Source organism: Cnephaeus nilssonii, assembly GCF_951640355.1.
Source record: "Cnephaeus nilssonii genome assembly, chromosome: 13".
NCBI classification, from domain to species: Eukaryota; Metazoa; Chordata; class Mammalia; order Chiroptera; family Vespertilionidae; genus Cnephaeus; species Cnephaeus nilssonii.
This window is the reverse complement of record NC_137084.1, coordinates 37726865-37747054: the sequence shown is the minus strand read 5'-3', so window position 1 is coordinate 37747054 and position 20190 is coordinate 37726865. Positions and strand designations below refer to the sequence as shown.

At 47.5% G+C, this 20190-nt stretch overlaps 1 protein-coding gene across 5 annotated transcripts in view; it reads right to left on the bottom strand.

Annotated features, from left to right (window-relative positions):
• Positions 1-372: 372 nt before the first annotated feature.
• The window catches only part of TRIM66 (tripartite motif containing 66), a 43143-nt gene continuing 23325 nt past the window's right edge, over positions 373-20190 (bottom strand). For 4 of the 5 annotated variants that reach the window (XM_079787114.1, XM_079787110.1, XM_079787113.1 and 1 more), the window contains 12 exons: positions 18209-19116; positions 16282-16443; positions 6237-6758; positions 5882-6074; positions 5286-5346; positions 4430-4604; positions 3843-4132; positions 3170-3296; positions 2767-2841; positions 2248-2400; positions 1611-1829; positions 373-616 (listed from right to left, as the gene is read on the bottom strand). In XM_079787114.1, the coding sequence (XP_079643240.1) occupies positions 557-616; positions 1611-1829; positions 2248-2400; positions 2767-2841; positions 3170-3296; positions 3843-4132; positions 4430-4604; positions 5286-5346; positions 5882-6074; positions 6237-6758; positions 16282-16443; positions 18209-19116 (2945 nt within the window). In that variant the 3' untranslated portion in view covers positions 373-556. The remainder of the gene's footprint in view (positions 617-1610; positions 1830-2247; positions 2401-2766; positions 2842-3169; positions 3297-3842; positions 4133-4429; positions 4605-5285; positions 5347-5881; positions 6075-6236; positions 6759-16281; positions 16444-18208; positions 19117-20190) is intronic. The other variant, XM_079787112.1, reaches the window with a different exon arrangement.

Genomic DNA, 20190 nt, shown 5'->3' with positions numbered 1-20190 from the left:
ATTGAGACCTCTGGCCTCTAGAAGCCTCCATTACCCTGCCCAGGGCTGGTGCCTCTGTCCTGGCAGGCCAAGCAAAGGCAAACAGTGACAGTCTTTGGCTGTGCTGGACCAGGGATCACAGGCCTGTCATATTTCAGAACCTCTCTCCCTTCTTTACCCTCTTCTGAGCCCAAGAGGAGTTCAGATATATACACTGCTCCTGAGCCCTGCACTGAAAGGTGAGGAAAGTTTGCTTTCCTCAGCAGCAAGGACTCACCAAGGAAGGTAGGTCCCCCCAAGCCTGAGCAGGCTTGGTCTTGTCAAGCTACCCTATACATCAGATTATTCTGGTAATAGGGAATACCTCCCTCTTTGCAGTTTATTACTGAAATCTTCTCTGTAGTGGATGCACTATGGCTCCCAAATAAATGCTGTAAGATGCAAATGGCAAAGAAGGGCACTACACCAGCTCGACAAGACTTGTCTCACATCCACAATCTGAAGAGAATGAGCTGAATGGTGGGGAGTGGTCAACAGGATGCGGCACCATCTGCCAGAGTTCTGTCTCCTGCCAGATCTACACCTGGGAGATGCTGTTGGCCAGGCGGAAAGACATTCTTTTTGATCTTTCATTCTCCTGGAAAAAAAAAAATTTGGGATTAGAAGGGCCAAATGTAGGATTTATTAATGTGAAAAGGCTATAAATGTCCAGATTGGGATTCGCCAGACCAAGTGTTTTTTTTTTTCCTACCCTCGGAATGCAACAGCAAAACTCACTGAAGCCACTAAACATTGTGTGCGAAGTATCGCAAACAACTGGGGGAGGCTGCACAGTAGGCAGGCAGGACATTTTGGTGGAATTAAATAGTTTTAAATTGATATTTCAGGTCTGCACAGGTGGGGCCAGCCAAAAGGTCAGAGGAGCTCTCTTTGCTGCAAGCAACATCTCTCCTTCCTTCTCGACACCAAGGTCCTGAAAAGATCCCTTCCTTTCTCCCAAAGTTGAGACCCACCCAAGCTGAAACCAGGCTCTGAGACCAGACACTTCTCTTCTTATGGGCATCACAGTTTAGAATAACCAGCACTGAGCTGGGAGTCAGCAGACCTCGATTCTGCCGTCAATTTACTGAGTGACCCTGAGGAAGTACACCTACCTCTCTGAAATTTGAACCTCGGGGATAATCAGAGTTGATGTAATTTTGCTACTGTTATGAATCTAATGTAAATATCTGTGTTTTCCGATGGTCTTAGGCGACCCTGCTAGCGGTTCTCAACCTGTGGGTTCCGACCCACAGGTTGAGAACCACTGCTGTAGAGCCTAAGACCATCGGGAAACACAGATATTTACACTAGATTCATAACAATAGCAAAATTACAATTATGAAGTAGCAACGAAAATAATTTTATGGTTGGGGGTCACCACAACATGAGGAACTGTATTAAAGGGCCGCGGCATTAGAAAGGTTGAGAACCACTGGGCTAAGGGACTGGAAGTGAGGGTTCACTGTCACTCTCCTGTGCCACCTGAGCAGCTTCACTCTAGGTTGCTCTTATACATGTTGCTCAGGTGGCCCGTGCCTGCCCAATCATCCACCCACCCATCTGCCTGCCAGCTGGCAGCAACTATTTACCATGTGTCGCCGCCGCCTCTTGGGTTGGATGCCCTCCTGCACGTAGTGGGGCCACGGGAAGCCCTGGGGAGTGGAATACCCACTCTCGCTAGACACCTCCTCGGAGTCTGAGTCTTCCTGCCTCGGCTGGGCGAACTGTTTCCCTGGGTAGATCTCCTTCAACCAGCCTTCAAAGAATACTTCCAGGCAGCGGCCAGCCTCTGCAACCTCAGAATCAGGCTGGGGGCGGGGAGGGAGAAGAGCAGTGATGGGCTAGCTTCTTTCCACCAGCCCATCTCTTCCAGGCCTCTCAAGAGCTATACAGAGACCATAAAGCCTAGCTGGGTCTCCTGGATGTCTGGAAATTTATGTTTTTCTCCTTAGGACTCAGAATAACCAGTTTGGTATCAGTTCTTAAAACAGAAATGACCCTGACAGTTACCCACAGGTGGCCAGGCACCAGCACCACCACCCCTCCGAGCCCATGCTGAGGCCCACATGTAGGAGAGAGTTTTTAAACAATCACTACCACAGCAGGCCCCCAGAGGTCTACTCCCAAGTCCTCATGGCAGCCCAGAACCAACCGGATACGCCACCCAGCCATGACAATCTTGGGGTCCCTGGGAAATAGGGGAGAGGTCAAACAGGCAAGACATACATAATTGAACTTAGCACAGTTCCAGAACATGAGGCGCACGTCTGACACCACCTCCTCCGGGGTGGTATAGTGAGCTGGATCCTTCTTCTGCAGCCTCCTCCGGATGATTGACAGGTCCATGGGCCTCTTGATAATCTGGTAGTAATGCCGGGCCTGGCAGAGAAGAAGGCAAAGCCGGAAGAGAGAAGTGAAGATATGAAAAAAGAAGAGATGGAGAATGAGTTGGAGAAGAAGTGAAAGAACATAAGAAAGAGAAAGTCAGCAAGGAGAATAGTGTGGGGAAGGAAGACAAAGAGAAAGGGAAGAGGAGGAATGTTCTACTTGTCAAGTCAGGTCTGTTGTAGCAGCAGTTGGGGTGGGAGGGGCTGTATTGGCCACGGCCCCCTGGTCTCCTGGACCATCCACTGCTAGTGGCTGTGCTCTGAGCCCACATGGGTACCATGGTGATCTTCCCCCCCACCCCAGGGCCCTCTAAGCAGAGAGCACAGTGGCAGGCAGAAACAGCAAGGCCTTCCTTACCAGAGGGCTGACAGGTTCGTGGAAAGGCAGGCTGAGGCTATTGCAGCACAAGGACAGTACCAGCTTCTCACACTTCTGCAGAGATCAGAATAGGCCACAGTGTTACTTTGTTCTGGTCCCACCTCAATAAGAACTAAAGATAGTGACCCTGATAACTCTAATGGGGTTGGCTCTGCTCCACAAGGTATGAGCCACCATACTAAGGTACAGTTCAGCCTCCCAGGCCAGAAGAAAACAGTGTACAGAAGGAAAATCAGCAACTCCCAATGGACCAAGCTGCAAGGCATAGCCACAAAGAGAGGTACCAGGAGAAGCCTCTCACCCCCTCAGAAAGGCCTCAGCCCCTGTTGGCACAGGGAGGCTGCTGCAGGCATGGAACCTTTTCCTAGAGACCATGCCCTACCTTCTGGTCAGATATGCTCAGGCCAGGAGGGGCCCGGATTCCAGGCTGGTTATAGCGGGCATTCTCACAGTCGTACTCCATCTCGGGCTGGGTCAGGCTGCGGCACAAGGTACACACCCAATCTCCCCTGCAGAGACGGGTGAGGCCATGTTAGACATCAGCACATTGCCCAGAGCTCCCTCCCCTGTCCCTGTGCCCCAAGTCAGGTGTGTGTGGCGGGGGGTGGGGGTGGGGGGGAGAAGGACATTGGAAAACTGAGTCCCTAGCCCTACACTGTAGGGAATGGCTTCCTAGCCAAAAGCGTGAGAGAAATTCAGTAACTTGGGATTTAGTAAATGCAAGGAAAGAGAAGTAACAGGGCAGAGACAGGAGTATAGGGACAATCTGTGTGCAGGGGGAAGCTGGGAATAGAAAGGGAAAGGAAGCCAACTGAGTTTCAACCACCCACTTTTCTGTGTGCAGAAGGAACACAGCTACAGGATCACTAACTCATTCATGCAGGCTCAGAGAGGAGGGAAGCCCACCAGAGGGAGCTCTGAGGGCCAGGCCTGAAATAATCATCCTTGGAAGATCTCATCGCACTCCACCCCAACCCCGCCAGCCAGAAGATCTCATCGCACTCCACCCCAACCCCAACCCCGCCAGGTGATAGCCCTGGATTGGCATGACTCACCCTGGGAAGCTGAGCAAGGCTGGCAAGTGGCAGGAAAGGTGGTACACTTTGGGGCAGCGGTCACAGCACAGCAACTCTCCCCCATTGAGGCACACAGCACAGAAGTCCTCATTCTCTATTGGTGCTGGCGGCCCCTTCTTGGCTCCAGGAGCTCGAGGAGCGAGTCTGTGTTCTTCAGGAGGTGCCCCCTCCACCTCTGGTGACTGCTGCCCAGCCAGGGATGTGACAGTGACCTTCCTTCCTCCCAGACTTGGGGCCTTGCTGGCATCAGGCAGGGTGTGCTGACTGACCTTGGAAAAGAAGTGAGTCTGAGCCATCAGATACAGCACCAGCAGGTTGTTGAAGGAGAGAAGGAGGGGAGGGATTGACAATCCCTGAACGTTGTCTTATTCCAAGACCACGAGTCAGCCAAGCCCCATGACTGCTGGCAACTCACTCCTAATGTGCATCTCACAGGCCACTACAGCAAGGAACAAAGTCTGGCCAAGCTGAAGCCCCACTCAGAGATGCAGGACAGAGCCAGAGCCAGAATTCTGCCAGTGGCAAAGAGAAAAGAGGTTCAAGGCCAAAGCAGAGCAAAGTGGTACCTTAATGGACATGCTGGAGGACTCATTGCCACACTCGATGATCAACAGGAAGCTCCCATCCTGATCATTCTCCTGTGGCTTCAACTTAAACACAGGCATCTCTCCCGAGGAGGTAGCATGGATCTTGAGTCGCTCTAGCCGCACATAGGGAATCTTGGGCTCACTATTGTAGGATCTATGGCAAGAGAGGCACCCTGGATCTCAGTGGGAACCTCCTGTGGTCCCAACCTCTAAATAGGGCTCATCCAGGATCCCACAACTAAATTGCTGCTCAAAATCTCCCCCGTTCCTGGCCAGTGTGGCTCAGTGGTTGAGCGTTGACCTATGAACCAGGAGGTCATGGTTCGATTCTAGGTCAGGGCACATGCCCAGGTTGCAGGCTCGATCCCCAGTGTGGAGTATGCAGGAGGCAGTCGATCAATGATTCTCTCTCATCATTGATGTTTCTGTCTCTCCCACTCCCTTCCCCTCTGAAATTAATAAAAATATATTTAATTTTTATAAAAGATCTCCGTCCAACCCTCGACAGGCCCATATTTTGCCCTCCTGCCCAGCTCTGCCTGGCCAGACCCTATCAGCCTCTGGGAAACCTTTTGGTCCAAGAAAGGGATCTATGAAGAGGGACGACTGCACACAGAGCGCATGCCTCATGGTGCAGGAGCCACAACATCCTTCCACAACAATTCCAGACACCCGCCCACACAGACCCCACTTGAAGGTCTAGGGGTAGAAGAAAACAGTTGCAGGCAAACGTCTGCTTCTAGTGAAGTCATCAAAGATGCTTACTTCCTGTGCCAGCCTCCCAGGACCTGAACCTGAGGGGTGGGAGAAAAAGGTTGGGCCAAGAATCTGTTACCTGATACTCTGGTTCTCTTTTGTATCCATCTCTAGGGCTCCTTGTTCAACATTCTCATACTCTAAGGCAAAAGACAAATACCTGTGACATATTTATGACAACATATCCTGTCACCCACACTCATACCTGCCACTCATACCTTTGGCCACACACCCCTCACACAATGGTTACATACACTGTAATCATTCATAGTGGTGACAGTCCTTCCATGGCTGGTTTTCTAACTTAGATCTATCTGACTCCAAAGTCAGGCATGCTTTTTTCCTTAAAATAGTCTGCCAAGGCTAGCCCTTCTGGGGTGCATTCTTCCGGTCACCCCCTACCCATAACTCAGCCCCCCAGAACAGTATGCATGGGGAATGTTACAAGGAGACTAAGTCTTGGCCATGCCCGAACCAGCCATGGCCACAGCGAGGGAAACAGAACAGGAATCAATAAATCAGTTCTGGAGGAGAGAAGTGAAGTTAGCCTGAGAGAGGAACACTGCTCCCTCCGGCCCAGAGCCTGGCTGCTGCCTCCACCTCCCCTGGAAACGCTGAGCCCATCTGCTCAGGTTTGTGGCCAGCATGAGGGCAGGTTGCTCACGTGAGCCTCACCTTTTAGGTTCTGGTACTGCTGCAGAGCCACGGATGTGTTGACCACTGAGACCACAGGGGTTTTTTTCACGGAGAGGTTAATTGGTTCCTCCAGTTCTGAGGGGACAGGCAAGTCCTTGGAAACATCTAGACCAGGGGCTGTGGGATCTTGTCCCAAAGAGTCCTTGAAATGGGTGGAATCTTCACTTTCCATCTTTCAAAAGTAAAAGGCCAAGAAAAATCAAAGAAATCAGACATTTTTTTGCTGTTAGTGGTCACAGAGCTGTTAAGTGAAAGCCAGGATAAGGCCTTCAGGGGCCAACCTTTTGCCCCGTGATGAGCAGAGATAGTTGAATGGCATTTTCCCAGGACTTACCTTACAGAGGGTGTTCCCCATGGAGGGGTCAGCTCCATCGCCAGGGCACAGGCCCCCTGCAGCTCGGCCAGGGCCAGGACTGCCACTGGCTCCAGTGTCGGGCTGCACATCAGAAGCCGGAGGCGTACTCTGCAGAGGACAAATTGCCAGGCTTGGCACGGCCTGGCTTGGACCAGACATCAGGTTGGGCCCGGCCTGAGAGTAATTACTTGCCCGGCTTGTGATGACCTGGGAGGCCTCACTAATCAGGTTGGGCATGGACCGGGCTGTGCCACGCATGAGGCTGGGCATTGTCTGCAGGTGACTGCCTGTCAGGCTAGACAGAGCCTGGTTTTGTCCGCTTGTCAGGCTGGACACGGTCGGTGGGGGGCCACTCAGCAGGCCTGGTACTGCCTGAAGAGGGGCAGCTGTCAGGCTGCTCACACTCTGGATCTGTGGCTCTAGGGCCCTTGCCAGCCTCGTAGATGACAGCTCCATCTCCACAGTGTTGGAAAAGCCCATGATGCTCACAGAGGTGGAGTGCTGCAGGAGCAAAGGCAGGGCAGAGCGAGGCTGTTAGCTGGGGATGGCAGAGGGAAAGGGGAGATGTAGCCCATACCAGCTCCCCCTTTTATGCTCTCATAAATCCTTGTACTTTATTCCAATAGCACAATCTGTGGCACCATTTGATACTAATGTCTGCTTCCCCTACAAACTGTAAAGCCCATCAGGGCATGGATTTTTTTCTATCTTGCTTACCCTCTGTATTCATAAACCGATAAGCAGTGCCTGACTAAATAAATAAATTAATGAGCTATTAAAATTTTTTTTAAATAACAATAATGCATGACTGTTTATTCTACAAATGTTAAACCAAATGAATAGCAGCTTAGTTCTACTAACAACTGAGTCTATGCACATCTCTAACATAATGGTTGTTTTTATACAGCTAAAATTTATTAAGAATTTATTATATGCAAGGCAATTTGCTGAGTACTTCACATACATTTCATCATTTAATCCTCACAACAAACATTAAAGGGATGCTGTGAAGGCCAAAAGAAAGAAGCCATGTAAGCATTTGGAACAATGTCTGGCATATTGCAGGTACTCAATAAACCCAGCTGCTGCTATTATTGTTGTTATTGTTGTTGTGACCCTAAGTTTACACTGGAGGAAAAGCTGCAGAACATTAAGACAAGTTATTCATTTCATGTACAGGAAGAAAGAGGGGAATTGAGAACCTCCCAACAGAAAGGCATCTGCAGTTTTTTGGTTTTCTTTTTAATGTTATTGGAAACCTAATTTTGTAAATTTCCATTTCTTTTTATTGGTGCTCACATACAGAAATACAATTCATTTTTGTATACTGACCTTCTACCCAGAGACCTTGTTAAAGTCACTTTGGGGTTTTTCTGTTCACACAAATCATGTCATCTGTAAACAGTAAGTTTCATGTCTTCCTTTCCTCACGTTTGTTTTTCTTGCCTTACTCCACTAGCTCAGACCTCCAGTACCAAGTTAAATTGAAGCAGTTAGAGTAGCCATCCCAGTCTCATTCCTGATTTCAGGGGGAATCCTTTCAATATTTCACCACTAGGTAGGACTTCTGTCGATTTAGAATCCAGATCTCCGGCACTGAAGCCACACTCTTAACCTTTTGCACTCGGATGTCGAGTGTGACTCGACACGGTTAGCATTAGAATAAAGGAATCGAGAGAAAAGCAAGCGAGTGCAAAGGGTTAATCCTGGCCTGTCTGCCACTATCCTTCTCTATGCTTACTCCTTTCCCCGACCTCTGCCATACTCTTCTTCCCTCTCTTTGTCCTTCCTTCACCTGTTCCTTCTCCTGCTGACCTTCTCTCTCTTCCTCCTGTTTTCCTTGTTCTTATCATCTTTTTCTCTTCCCTCCCAATTCTTTCCCCTTATTGTTTTAGCAAAGTCTATATTTTCTATTCTTAATTCTCAATTTTAAAAGCAAATAGCTAAATACCCTCTAAATCTCCAAAGAAAAGTTTGCTTTTTGTATGTTCCTTGGTAGTTCAATAGTCTTCAATTTAAAAAAGGGCTCAATTTCCTCTATAGTCTAAAGTCCCTTTCTTATTAGAAAGGTTGAAGAGAAAGAAGGATGGGGAGAATGCTCAAACCAAATTTGGCAGACTAGACATGGAGCACAGTTTAAGGGACTGCGGTAAAAAAAAAAAAAAAAAAAAAAAAAACAAGGGCTATCTCAATCACCCCTTTGTTGTCCTGGTTATGTACTACCATTGCTTTCTATTCTTCTATATTTTTTGTCTATGGACAAGAATACCCAATGATGATTGCATTCCCTTCTGTTACATAGGACAATCTAATCCTTTGAGCTGGGTTTTTTCACCTTTTCCAATTTGACATATATATTTAATGCAGTCCTGGTGTTCATTTCATCTACCGACTACACAGATGGCTCTCTGCCTTTCAGTGAGACCCTTAGTGCCAAGCATTAAGAACACCAAAATCCACCTGGGCCCATTCCAAGTAATGACAGTCAGGTGCAGTATGTCACAGGATATGCACAAAATTAAATTCCCAAAAACAAAACTTTCTAGATTAGGGGGTAGAAATCACATTTGTAGGATATCAGCTCCCCTGTCCTGGTTACTTATTGCATATCGCGAAATGTGAGTTAATATAATAATGGAGGAGAGCAGGGCATGCAGACGGAGCCGTGGAAGAATTGTGGAAACTGCCACAGTTTATTTTAACGTGGACCTGATGGACCTGCTTCCATAAACTCCCATAACAGTATCATAACAGGGCAAGATCAATAACATGCCCTAAGATACTGCAGACAAGACCGGTCTCTTTTGCCTCCATAGCTACAGCCAATCTCAAGGAGGCTAAAGCCATCAGGAGGTGGGGTGAAGCTCTGGCAGTGGTAACAAGAACCTGGGAAATGTCCCTGGCATAATTATGAGTAGAGACTCAGAGCAAGTGCCATAAGGAAGCCAGCCCCAACTACATGCCTACAGGCTGTACAAACACAGTGGCACTTCCAGAACCGATATTTGCTGAGTATTAGTTATTTTAAGATGCTTTATCTGTCTCTCTGGAGTGAAAGGCTGCAAAAGGTACTCATTTCATGTACAGAAAGAAAGAGAGGCGTTGAGAACCTCCATCCTACTCTCCTGCCAGGGCTACTACATGAGAAGGGGTAAGGAGAGGGTCTACTTTCAGGGCCACGAAAGCAGGCTGCGTCTCTAGGGCCTGCAAGGAAGGAAAGGGCTTCTGAAGCACATGCTAGTGTTGGAGAAGGGCTTGGGAATGTGGCCACACCTGACATTTGGTGCCTCACACACAGGAGGAGCTCAACTGTCAATGGAGATGATGCCACCTGCCCTCTTTAGCACCATGACTGTTCACAGGTTAAATGAGAAAGGTAAGTCTATGGCCTGCTGTAAAGTCTATATAGGGCAATCACTGACACTTCCAAGCGGGCAGGTGCACAACTGATACCTTGATCTCATCTTGACATACAAAAATCTTCAGATTTCATTGGGGAAAATGTATACTTGAGGTTTTCAAGTGAAAATGAACATAAGAAGGGAACAAAAGAAGTCAAAATGCCAAAAACATTCACTCTGATAATCCACTCAGGTTACCTTTGGGAGAGAGGGGAGAATGCCCTGAGCCTAAAGAGCCCCTCTTACCTCTCTGACCTAGCATATACTCACTTGCTCCTAATTTTCTCTCCCCCCAAAAGGTATGTTCCTGTCCTTGTCCCTTTCCTCTTCTTGTCTCTTATCTCTTTATCTCCATCTCCTTATCTCTGTTTGCATCTGCCCGACCTATGATGTGTCTGAATCACCCCATCTAGAATGTATATAATCTACTTGTCTGAACCACCTGCCTCCACAACTTGCCTGGCCTGCTACTTCCCTGAATTGTCTGACTTTCACCCTCTTCTACTGGTCACCTGTGCAACCCTTCACCTGTTTAACCTGTCTTTCCTGCTTGACCAGCACTGTTACCTGCTGCGCCTCCTCCCTCTCCCCATCCTCACCACACAAATCTTTTTCTGGAGTTCAATGTGTTAACATTATTATTCTAATTATTGCCACATGGTGATGTCAAATATCAGAGAAAGCTCTGTTTTTTCATTGTAGGAAGGGATTGAGACACAGAATGATTACCCAGATCTCCCAAGCCCCTATAGGCCCAAGACTAGGAACCTGAGCCCAGCCTCAAAAACCTGCTGGCTGGTCTTGATTTTGTGCCATTAGCTGGAAAGCCAGTGCCCTAGTAAGACGGAATTGAGAAGTCAATAAACAGACACTTAGTGCACATGCCCTGAGTTTAATATCAATTTCAGGTTCTTACAGCAAGACAACAGTGCTGGGGGTAAAGTAGTGTAGATGGGGTGGTATTCCACAGAAATTCATTTTCGAGATATCTGAAACATACCTTAAAATTATTATTTTGAATGGGAGCACTTCTGAAACACCTTACACACTAGCTTGTCTTATTAAATAGAGCACATGGGGCCTAATGAGACCATTTCTTTAGTGACACAAAGGAACTTTGATGAACTCTTACTGGGGCAGGACAGTGGTGCTTTAGGGAACATCTGAGAATGCAGGGTGTTGCTTGTCATTTTGGGGCTCACACTGCGCCACTTTTCCAGGTGAAGCTTCTCACCTTCCCCAGGTGTTAGCTGTCATTATTGAAGGCCCGACTCCCTACTTCTGATCTGCTTACTGCTGCAATGTAAGAAAACTAAGTAATTTCCAAAGAAAACCATACAGCTAAGCTTTCTAGATCAACACTGCTGACTAGACACCTGAGTGTGGTCTTATGGTCTCATAGAGAATATGATGTGTGGAGTTCGTGACATTGTGTTCTGCTGCTGCTCCGAAGCTTTGACCGATCACTTCTGATTTCAGGGTTTTGTTCAGTAGTTAAAACTGTCTAAGACTAACCGCACCGTGTGAATGGGCAGTATGAGAAGGGACCAGTGACTTGGCAGTTGCGTCTTGGAAACACAATGAAGGCCTTCACTCTGGCTGAAGGAAACAGATAAGGAGACAAGGACAGCGGTAAATAGATTTGTGAATTAAATCCTTGGGATATTTGACTGCATCAGCAGCTTCCGAGGTAGGCTGGTTTAAAATAGTATAGCAGATCTTGAAACAGTTGAATCAGATAGCTGAGGAAGGAACTAACTTTCCAGCAAGTGGTTTCACAAGCTGATTTTCTCTTGTTGACAGTGAGTGTTCTGTACAAATTAGGGCTAATGCTGTGGCTGTAACTGTGCTGATTTAGGCTAACTGACCAAAGTCAAATGAGAAAACATTCATGGGTGGTGAAGAGATAACTAAAGAGTGCCCAGTGCCCTGATGATCATAAGAGATGGAAAAAGCAAAGAGGACCCCAGAGCCTGAGGTGGAAGAAAGAGGAAAGGAATCAATGGATTCCAGTGAATCTGAAGTGAAAGAATGAGTAGAACTCTCAAAACAGTTGGAGGGGCTGCATCCTTGGCTACTCTGGACAAATAGATCAGAGGTATTTTGGCCAGGCCATGGTAAGGAAATTTAAGACCTACAGGCAAGAACCTATTCTCTCATGGGCCAAAAGACCTAAACAAAGAGCTTGAGTTTGGTCTGTGAATTAAGCCAGGCTAGAGCTAAGGAGACAGGTTTCTTAGAGGGAACTAGATTCAGGGAACCAGGCCTGGGGAGTGTTTGCCTCGATTCCTGAGTACGACAGAAAGCCTCACTAGGCACTTTGCTCAGGAACATTCTGAGCAACAGCTGCTCTCAGGGCTAGGCAATGAGGAGAATATGGTTGCTGAGGTTGAGAACCCATGATCTGATCCATGGCAGTGGATTTGGAGACTAGGAAGACAGGATGCCTCGTATTTTCTCACTTATGCCAGGGTTTAGACTGCAGGGCTGGGGAATGTCCAGCCCATGGGCCATATAAGGCCCACAAAATCATTTGGTCTGGCCCTGCCAAGCCATTAGGGATGAGTTAATTAAATGTTTGACCAAATATAGCAGGCTTTTAATTGATAATTTTATATGGCCCACGAATAATGTTATCCAAATATCCAAATGGCCCTTGGCAGAAAAATGGTTCCACACCCCAGGTTTAGAGTATGAGTTTAAGCACATCATTTCCCATTTCTGGGTTTTAATTCCTTTTCCACAGGTTAATGTGAATCTCACTGAGTTGTAAGAATCAAATTTAGAGCTCAGGCATCAAAGTGCTTTAATAATGGTAATAAATGCTATTTGTATGAGTCATACTCCTTTACTTTCTGCATCACTCTTAATCATCTGGACTACAGGAATGCCTACTGCTTCAGTAACATTTACTGAAAATACATCCCAGACTCCTCTCAAGCCATGAGCAGCATCCTGATGGCTCAAAGTTCTGTTAGAGATGTAGGGCCACGTGATGTGCAGAAGAGAGATCCCTCTTGCAGGTGAAGTGGGGCTCAGACAGGGCTCCCTGTGATGCCGCCAGGTTTGACTCCATGAGAGCTTTGTGTAAAGGGGTGTCTTTTTCAGCAGTCGAATCGTTCAGAAGTATGAAATGGAGCCATCAAATGTCTTCCAGTTTCACTTGGGAGGTAAGAGGTTCTGCTGCAGAGCTGTGGCCATGGTCTTTCTTCAGAGTGGCTAAACCAAGACTAGGAAGCATAGGTAACAGCTAGTGTCAGACAAATGTCAAACTTCATTCAAAAACATCCTGGTGGATTCAGGGAAGGTGGTGGGATAAAATGCTCCTAAGATCGCAGAGCTCAAGTCACGAGAAAACCCATTCTGGAACTTTCAGATCTGCTTTTAGCATCAGCTCATTTAGTATCAAGTCCTAGGTACTTGTGCACAGCAGCTGTGCTGTAACCACAATCTTCCTTGGGGTGATATGAAGCCAGTGAGCAGCTCAGAGCATGAAAGAGTCCCATGGAACACACAGGGAGGTGCCCGGTGCCATAGGTTCCTCTGGTGTGTGACCTTCAGATAGGTTTCTGACTTCCCGGCACCCAGGCCAGTACAGGCTGAGGAGTGGCTGGAGGCTAAACAACCTTTAGCAGATAAAGAAAACCAAGGCCAAACTAGGCTCCTAAGACCTCTCCCCAGCAAGGCCTCAGGCTACTTCAACGATTATAAGGACAGGAAAATCCAGCACAGGAGAGGCCAAATGAAGTACTACCTCCTCTACTGCAGTCCACAAAGAGAGAAAATTTAACCTAGTCACTAACACAGGGTTGAATAAGAGACCTGTGCTTTGGTCATAACACTGCCAATAATCAACTGTATAACTCCTGGATGGGTCTCAGTTTCCACATCTTTCAAAGGGGAGCAAGAAAGTGGCTTGCTTATAGTATTTCTAGATAAACAAAGAGATAAAATGGAATAATCCTGTAAAAATCTATAGAAAAGGCAGAAAATGCTATACAAAATATTATCATTTAATGATGATGCTCAAAATGTTATTTTCATACCCTCCACCTTGCCCAATTCCAGGCTCAAGGCAATGACTGCCCTCAAAAAGAAAGCCCTTTTTCCTATTTAAGTAGCTTTGTATTTAATTAGGACTCTCTCAGTCAAGTAGACCCAAAGGGTCCTCTGGGCCAGAATGGCAACCCTGAGGTTCCTTTTTCTGGGAGTTCAAGCCATAAAGAAGTCTATAAAACAGCTGAAAAATTCTAGGCCCCCTGCCCTATAAATTTCTGCATGAGCCCAGTATAATAAGGGCCATGGCAGCTCAAAATGAGAAATTAGAGTTCCTAGGACCTTCACTACCAACCTATTCATGGCTCATCTCCTTTCCTTCCTCTGTCCTGTGTTTAGGAACAGAGCTGAGACTCGTTAAACAAGCAGTGACATTTTCTGCATGACTTCTACTACCACTTGAACACAGGAAATTCCCATGCTTCCTTCTGAACTACTGACATATAGAGCTACTTGCCTTTTGCTCATCTTCTAATGCAGCTTCCACAGAAGACCATCAACAGTTCAAAACTTAACTTTTTTCTCCCCCCAAATATACCTTCTTCCCATGCTTCCATCTCAGTGAAAGGTAAACCAGGGGGACAAAACAGACCTAGGTGTTAAGCCAAAAAACATTATTTCCCTCACTTCCCATAGCTGACCAGGCTCTGAGTACAAAAAGCTCTTGTAATCTGATTTCTTGAAATCCTTGCTTCCTCTTTAGCCCCATCACTACTGACTTCATTCAGCCTCTCCTATTTCTCCTCTGTACTATTTTGGTCTCCCTTACTGCAGCTAAAGTGACTTTTCTAAAATTTCATTCAAACCAGATCCCTCCTTGCTAGAAATTCTTCATTCACAACCCACAAGACTGGATGCCAACTCCAGAGCTTAATTCACAAGGTCTCAGACTCTGGTTTCACTCCCATCCCCCAGTACATCTCATGTTCCTACCAAGCCAAATTATCTGAGACCCCCTAAGGGCCCGAGGCTTTCTCTCACTTCTGGAGCTTCCTACTTGCCATTGCCTTTGACTATTTATCCTAGCCCCCCAACCCTTACCTCTTTCACTAGCCTAACTTGTCTTTCAAATCTCAGCTCAAAATCATGTCGTCTAGGAATCTTCTTGAACAGTCCCTCTCCCAGGGTTAGGTGTTCCTTCTATATTCCCCAATAGTTATCACGGCACTTTATCATAATTGATTGTTGTTGCTTAACTGTCTAGACTGTAAGCTCCAGTGTGAGACTATTCACCAATGTGTGCCTGACACCTAGCAAAAATATTTAGCACATACTAGGAGATTAATATATATATTTTTTAACATTGAGTGAATAAATGTTTGGATGGATAGGCAGTTGGCCTAAGTATAAGAATTTAAGGACCCAAGTAGTAAACCCCTAAGAGCCACAAAGGGCCTATTTATAGCATCTCGATGGCCTCTAGGCCAAAGCATTTCAACAGGTAGGACAGGACAGGCATAAACCAAAAGCCACTGATACCAGAGACCTATCCAGACTTCAAGAGTCACCAGGGATTTCTAAGTTAACATTTCATTTTGGCCACCCCTTACCTTTCTAAATTCTCAAATATTACTGAGATAGATTGACCTAAGCATAGATGGCACTGGTGCTGCTAGGGAAACATGGTGAGGGGGTAGGTACACAGAAAAACTATGTACACAGCACTGGGGCCCTGGGGCAGAGGGGGCAGACTGGAAGGATACAGAATAGCTGACAGAGCTTCAGGTGCAGGGCTAAGTGGAGCACCAGTAGGGCTAAGGGCACCGGACCAGAGAAGGCAATAATATGAAAAGGGCCAAAGTACATAGGGAGGGCTGAGTGGAGGGCATGACACAGTACTGAGGTTCCAGCTAGGAGGATTACAGGGGTGGGGGGTTAAGGACAGGGGGAAGAGTAGGACAGCTGAGGAGTTGTGGGGTTCAGTAAATGAACACTTCCAGCAAGCAGGGAGGTGGGTGCACAGGGAGGGCTCCAGTAGCTGATTTTTAAGAGATCTCAGTGCCCCTAGATGCCCAGGACATCTCTGTACTCACCTAACAAATTCCACTGATTCTAATTCCAAGGCCAATCAATGTTGGGTTGTGGAGTCACATAAAATATTTTCACCATTTCCACTGCAGAGAGTTTTGTTCAGGCTTTGGATTCTGACAGATCTCATTTTAAATAAAACTCAGCCCTTTTGTCTACTAGCTCTAGGGCCCTGGACTTCCGTTTCCGTAGCCACATAATGGGGATGCCCACCTCACAGAACTGCTGGGAGGGCTGAGATGCTTGTGAAGCACATGCACAGTTCTAGGCACAAAGTAAGTGTTCAGTAAACTGGCTCTTGCCCTTTCTAAATGAAGTTTAGCTGGTCCCATTTTAAGTATCTATGTGGGGGTGGAAATGGGGTGAGGAGGACTTACGTTGCTGACTCATTAGGACAGAAGGCATGAGTCAGGGCTGTGTAACTTCCAGGGATGGAACAGGGACACTCCTCCCCCCGCCCCGTCCTCCTCATCCAGCTCCTGGGGGTCTTGGCTACCAGCGGGTCCCACGTGGTTAGAAAAAGCAGGCTCTGTTAGTACCTTTCTCACCACATTTGGAGAGGAGTGCTGGGCAGTGTTGTCCAGTGAGGGGATACTGTGAGGGGTTTCTTCCCCAGATGACTGGGGCAAGTTAGCAGCAGAGTTCTTGTCAAGAGAGAGAGCCGGCTTTGGGACTTCAGATGCTGGGGGCTCATCTGTAGCCTGTAGAAGAAAATAAAAACTTGGGTGGGTTTCACTGAAGAGAGTAGCTGCAGCAGTAGCAGCAGCTGCAGTCAGGGTTAGTGCCTGCCCTGCACTCCCCCTTACCACCACTGTGAACTGCTTAAAATTTTTTCAGAAAGAAAGATACTCTTATCTAAACTCTTCCTAAGATATATCCTAATAACAGTCTTAGGATAAAACCCCAGTGGAGAATTCTGAACTAACTCTGTCATATTCGCCTTTGCAGTCATAACAGTTATGACTTACATTTAGCTTGTGGTCCTCTATGAACCCTAGACCCTTCACTGCCATGATGAGGATTAGTCTATATCCCCTCATAGAAATTGACCTCAGAGGAAAACTTTGAAACATGATCTAAAGTTGAAAGTACTACGTATTAATGTGAGGCCTTTTATTTTGTAATAAAGTAAAAGTCTATAGAGCTGCTTTAAAGATATAACTGTGATTACAGATCTATAGGAGACACCACTATGAGAAAAGTGAGAAGTAGAGAGAAGGGGGCTGCAACAGGAAGCTCTGAAAAAAAAGAAAAGCAAGAGTTAAGAATGAAGATGTAGAAGGCAGCAGAGGTCCCAGAGGCTGCACCTCTTCGATTGGCTTTTAGCTGAGAGAAGCATTCATCATTTCCCAGGGAGAAAACAGGCCTCTTCTGTGGCATTCCAGAGTCCACAGACCTGGATCCAAGACTTGGTTCTACCACTGTGTTTCATGATCTCAAGGCAAATTCCTCACCCTCTTTGATCTTCCACTTCCGTACCTATGAAATACAAATGGTAATGCCTCCCTAACAGCATTGTTGATAAGATAGGTGATGCACTGTATATAAAACATACCTAGCTTAGTAGGCTTGAAATAAATTTTAAGCCTATAGCTATGCAGTGGTATAAAGATGCTGCCCCAGTGCTATATACAGATCTTGTAACATAAAAACCCACACCTGAAACCTATCCTATCTAATAATAGAGTAACATGTAAATTACCATCATTCCGCTACGCCCACGATTGGGCGGCGGGAGGCTGGGGGGCGGGACTCGGGGTGGCCTACCTGGCCATTGAGAGGCACGGATCCGCTGCCACTGAGGGGGGCTACCCTGCTGTTGAGAGGCACAGGGGGCGAGCCGGAGGCTTCTGAAAGGCCTGGTGCACCAGCGGACAGGCACCCAGCTCCACCGCGAAAAGCGAAAGCGTGTAGGGGACCCTACACGTGCATGATTCAATCATGCACTGGGCCTCTAGTATGTTCATATTGACCAATGTCACCCCAATTTAATAAGTAAAAGAAAAAAAAAGGATGCTGCTCACTAGCATCTAATGCATATCCTCCTTGCTCTTTAAGTTCTCCCTTTCCCCTGTCTGAGATTCATAAGTTCCCAGCAAGGAAAGGGAGGAGGTTGCAAAGGTAAGAGACAGCCTCTCTCTGCCATGTCACTGGCGAAAATCCAGCACAGATCAGAAAGGCCTAGTCATGAACAAGGTTCCGGTGTCACAGAAGAGGACAGGGCTGAGTTAGGCCACTCTGGAGAGTGGTGAGCCCCGTTCTATGTTGGGACTAGATGCTATGTTCTCTGGAGGTTCCAGAGACGGGAGGTGGAGCCCAGGGCAGTCTTGAAATGTGAAGGTTGTGCTCAAGGCCACCCTCAGGTGAAGAGACTGTGTTCCTGTGCCACCCTGTGATTGGGAGGCTGTGTTCCTGAGTGATCCTAGGATTGGAAGAATATGTACCCCAAGCCACTCTGAGGCTCACCTGTGCGGCGGCGTCCTCCTGGGTCTGGGACTGGATGGGGGCTGGCTGCCTCACGATGTAGTTGATCTGCCCCACAATGGTTTGCTGAAGATGCTGAGGTGATTTGGTCTGACTCAGTTGTAGGCTGGGCTGTTGAGCCTGAAGGAGAAGCTCCAGGTCCTTCTGCATTTCCTCCAGCTCAAACTTGTGGTGCATTATGTCCACGTTCTGGGAACAGGCAGGCCCAGGAGGGTTCTCATGCTGACTAGAAGCCAGGTGCTGGGATGGAGGTAGAAGTGGGGGTGGCTGCTGCTGGGGTGGGGGTGGCAGAGGTAGTGGAGGTGGCAGCTGCTGCTGTGGCTGCTGCTGAAAGTGGCTGAGCTTCAGCTTCTGGTGGTGGCCAAACTGGACTTGAATAGAGGGTGTCTGTAAGGTGGGCTGGGCATGGGCTCCAGGCTGAACATCCTGCGGGGGGACAATGCACACGGGCTGGGAGGTCAGCTGGTGCCCCAGCCGCTGGGACGTGCTCTCCGGCTCCACGGAGGGCTGGGTTTCCAGCCAGGGCTGCAGCAGCTTTGGTGGTTGAGGGTTGCAGGGCAGCTCTTTCTCTCTGGGTAGCAGGGTGGAGCACTGCAGTGACCCCAGCTGCTGGGGCACCACCTCAGAGGGCTGCCTAAAGCTGTGAGCTTGGTGTATGCTGGGTGGGGGGACCTGGCCTTTGAGGGAGGGCGAGACGGGGGAGCAGTGGGAGCAGCACACAGACGAGGAACACAGTGCTGGAGAGTGGAACTTGTGTGAGGGGTGGCTAAGAGTCTCTTGCTGAGCTACTGGAGACTGGTGGCTTTGATAAAAGGATGATGGTCCCTGTAAACTTCCATAAGCATGGGTATCTGTCCGAGACAGTTGTCCACCTTCTGTGGTTATACAGCCTGGAAATTCAGAATAGAGACAGTTTCCAAAGGTAACCTGCAGTTGTTCCCTACTTGCTACCTCCTGCTCCTGGGACCAATAGATATCATTCAACAAACCTATACCAGGCAGAAATTAAGAAATTCAACCCCTGATCTCTAAGACTCAGTCTTAAATGAGACCAGTAATTGAATCTGTATGGACCAGCTTTGGGGGCCTGGGACATTTGAGAAATTAGCACTGCTTTTACCAGATGCTCATTCTTGACTCTGTATCCTACTAGAGAAACAATGGGCTCCCTCAAAGAGAACCCATTCTTTCTTTTCTTTTTTATTGTTTAAAGTATTACAAGTAGTAGTACATATGTCTCCTTTTCCCCCCATTGACCCCCCCCCCTGGACTCCCCCAAACCCTGGCACAAGCCCTCAACCCCCTAGTGTCTGTGTCCATTGGTTATGCTTAGAAAACTGTGGTGCATCTACACAATGGAATACTATGCTGCTGTAAAAAAGGAATTCGAACCCATTCCTTTTTTAACAAAATAGCCTGACAGAGATGAGACCCCAAAAGAAAAATCAACATTGGAGATAGGGAGGGAATGTGCTGGAAGTAGCAAAGAAGAGAGAGCCATCCCCAGGACAATGAGCAAGTCTGCAGATACAGATCTGGGGAACTGTGTGTGGAGCAAATAAGGTGGAAGAGAGTGGGGAAGCTCAATGCAGCTCAGTGCCAGGGACCAGCACTGGCCTCTAAGGTCCCTGGCCTGGCACATGAGTAGATAGTATCTATTGCTAGCTCAGTCTAATGGCTTCTTTGGCTCAGTTGTTTGTTTGTTTATTTGAATATATTTTTATTGATTTCAGAGAGGAAGGGAGGGGGAGAGAGAGAGAGAAACATCAATGATGAGAGAGAATCATTGATTGGCTGCCTTCTGTACACCTCCCAATGGGGATGGAGCCCACAAGCCAGGCATGTGCCCTGACCAGGAGGAATCGAACCTTGACTTCCTGGTTCATAGGCTGACGCTCAACTACTGAGCCATGCCAGCTGGGCTTAGCTCAGTTTTCATAAGACTTATTTAGGGGAATACTGAG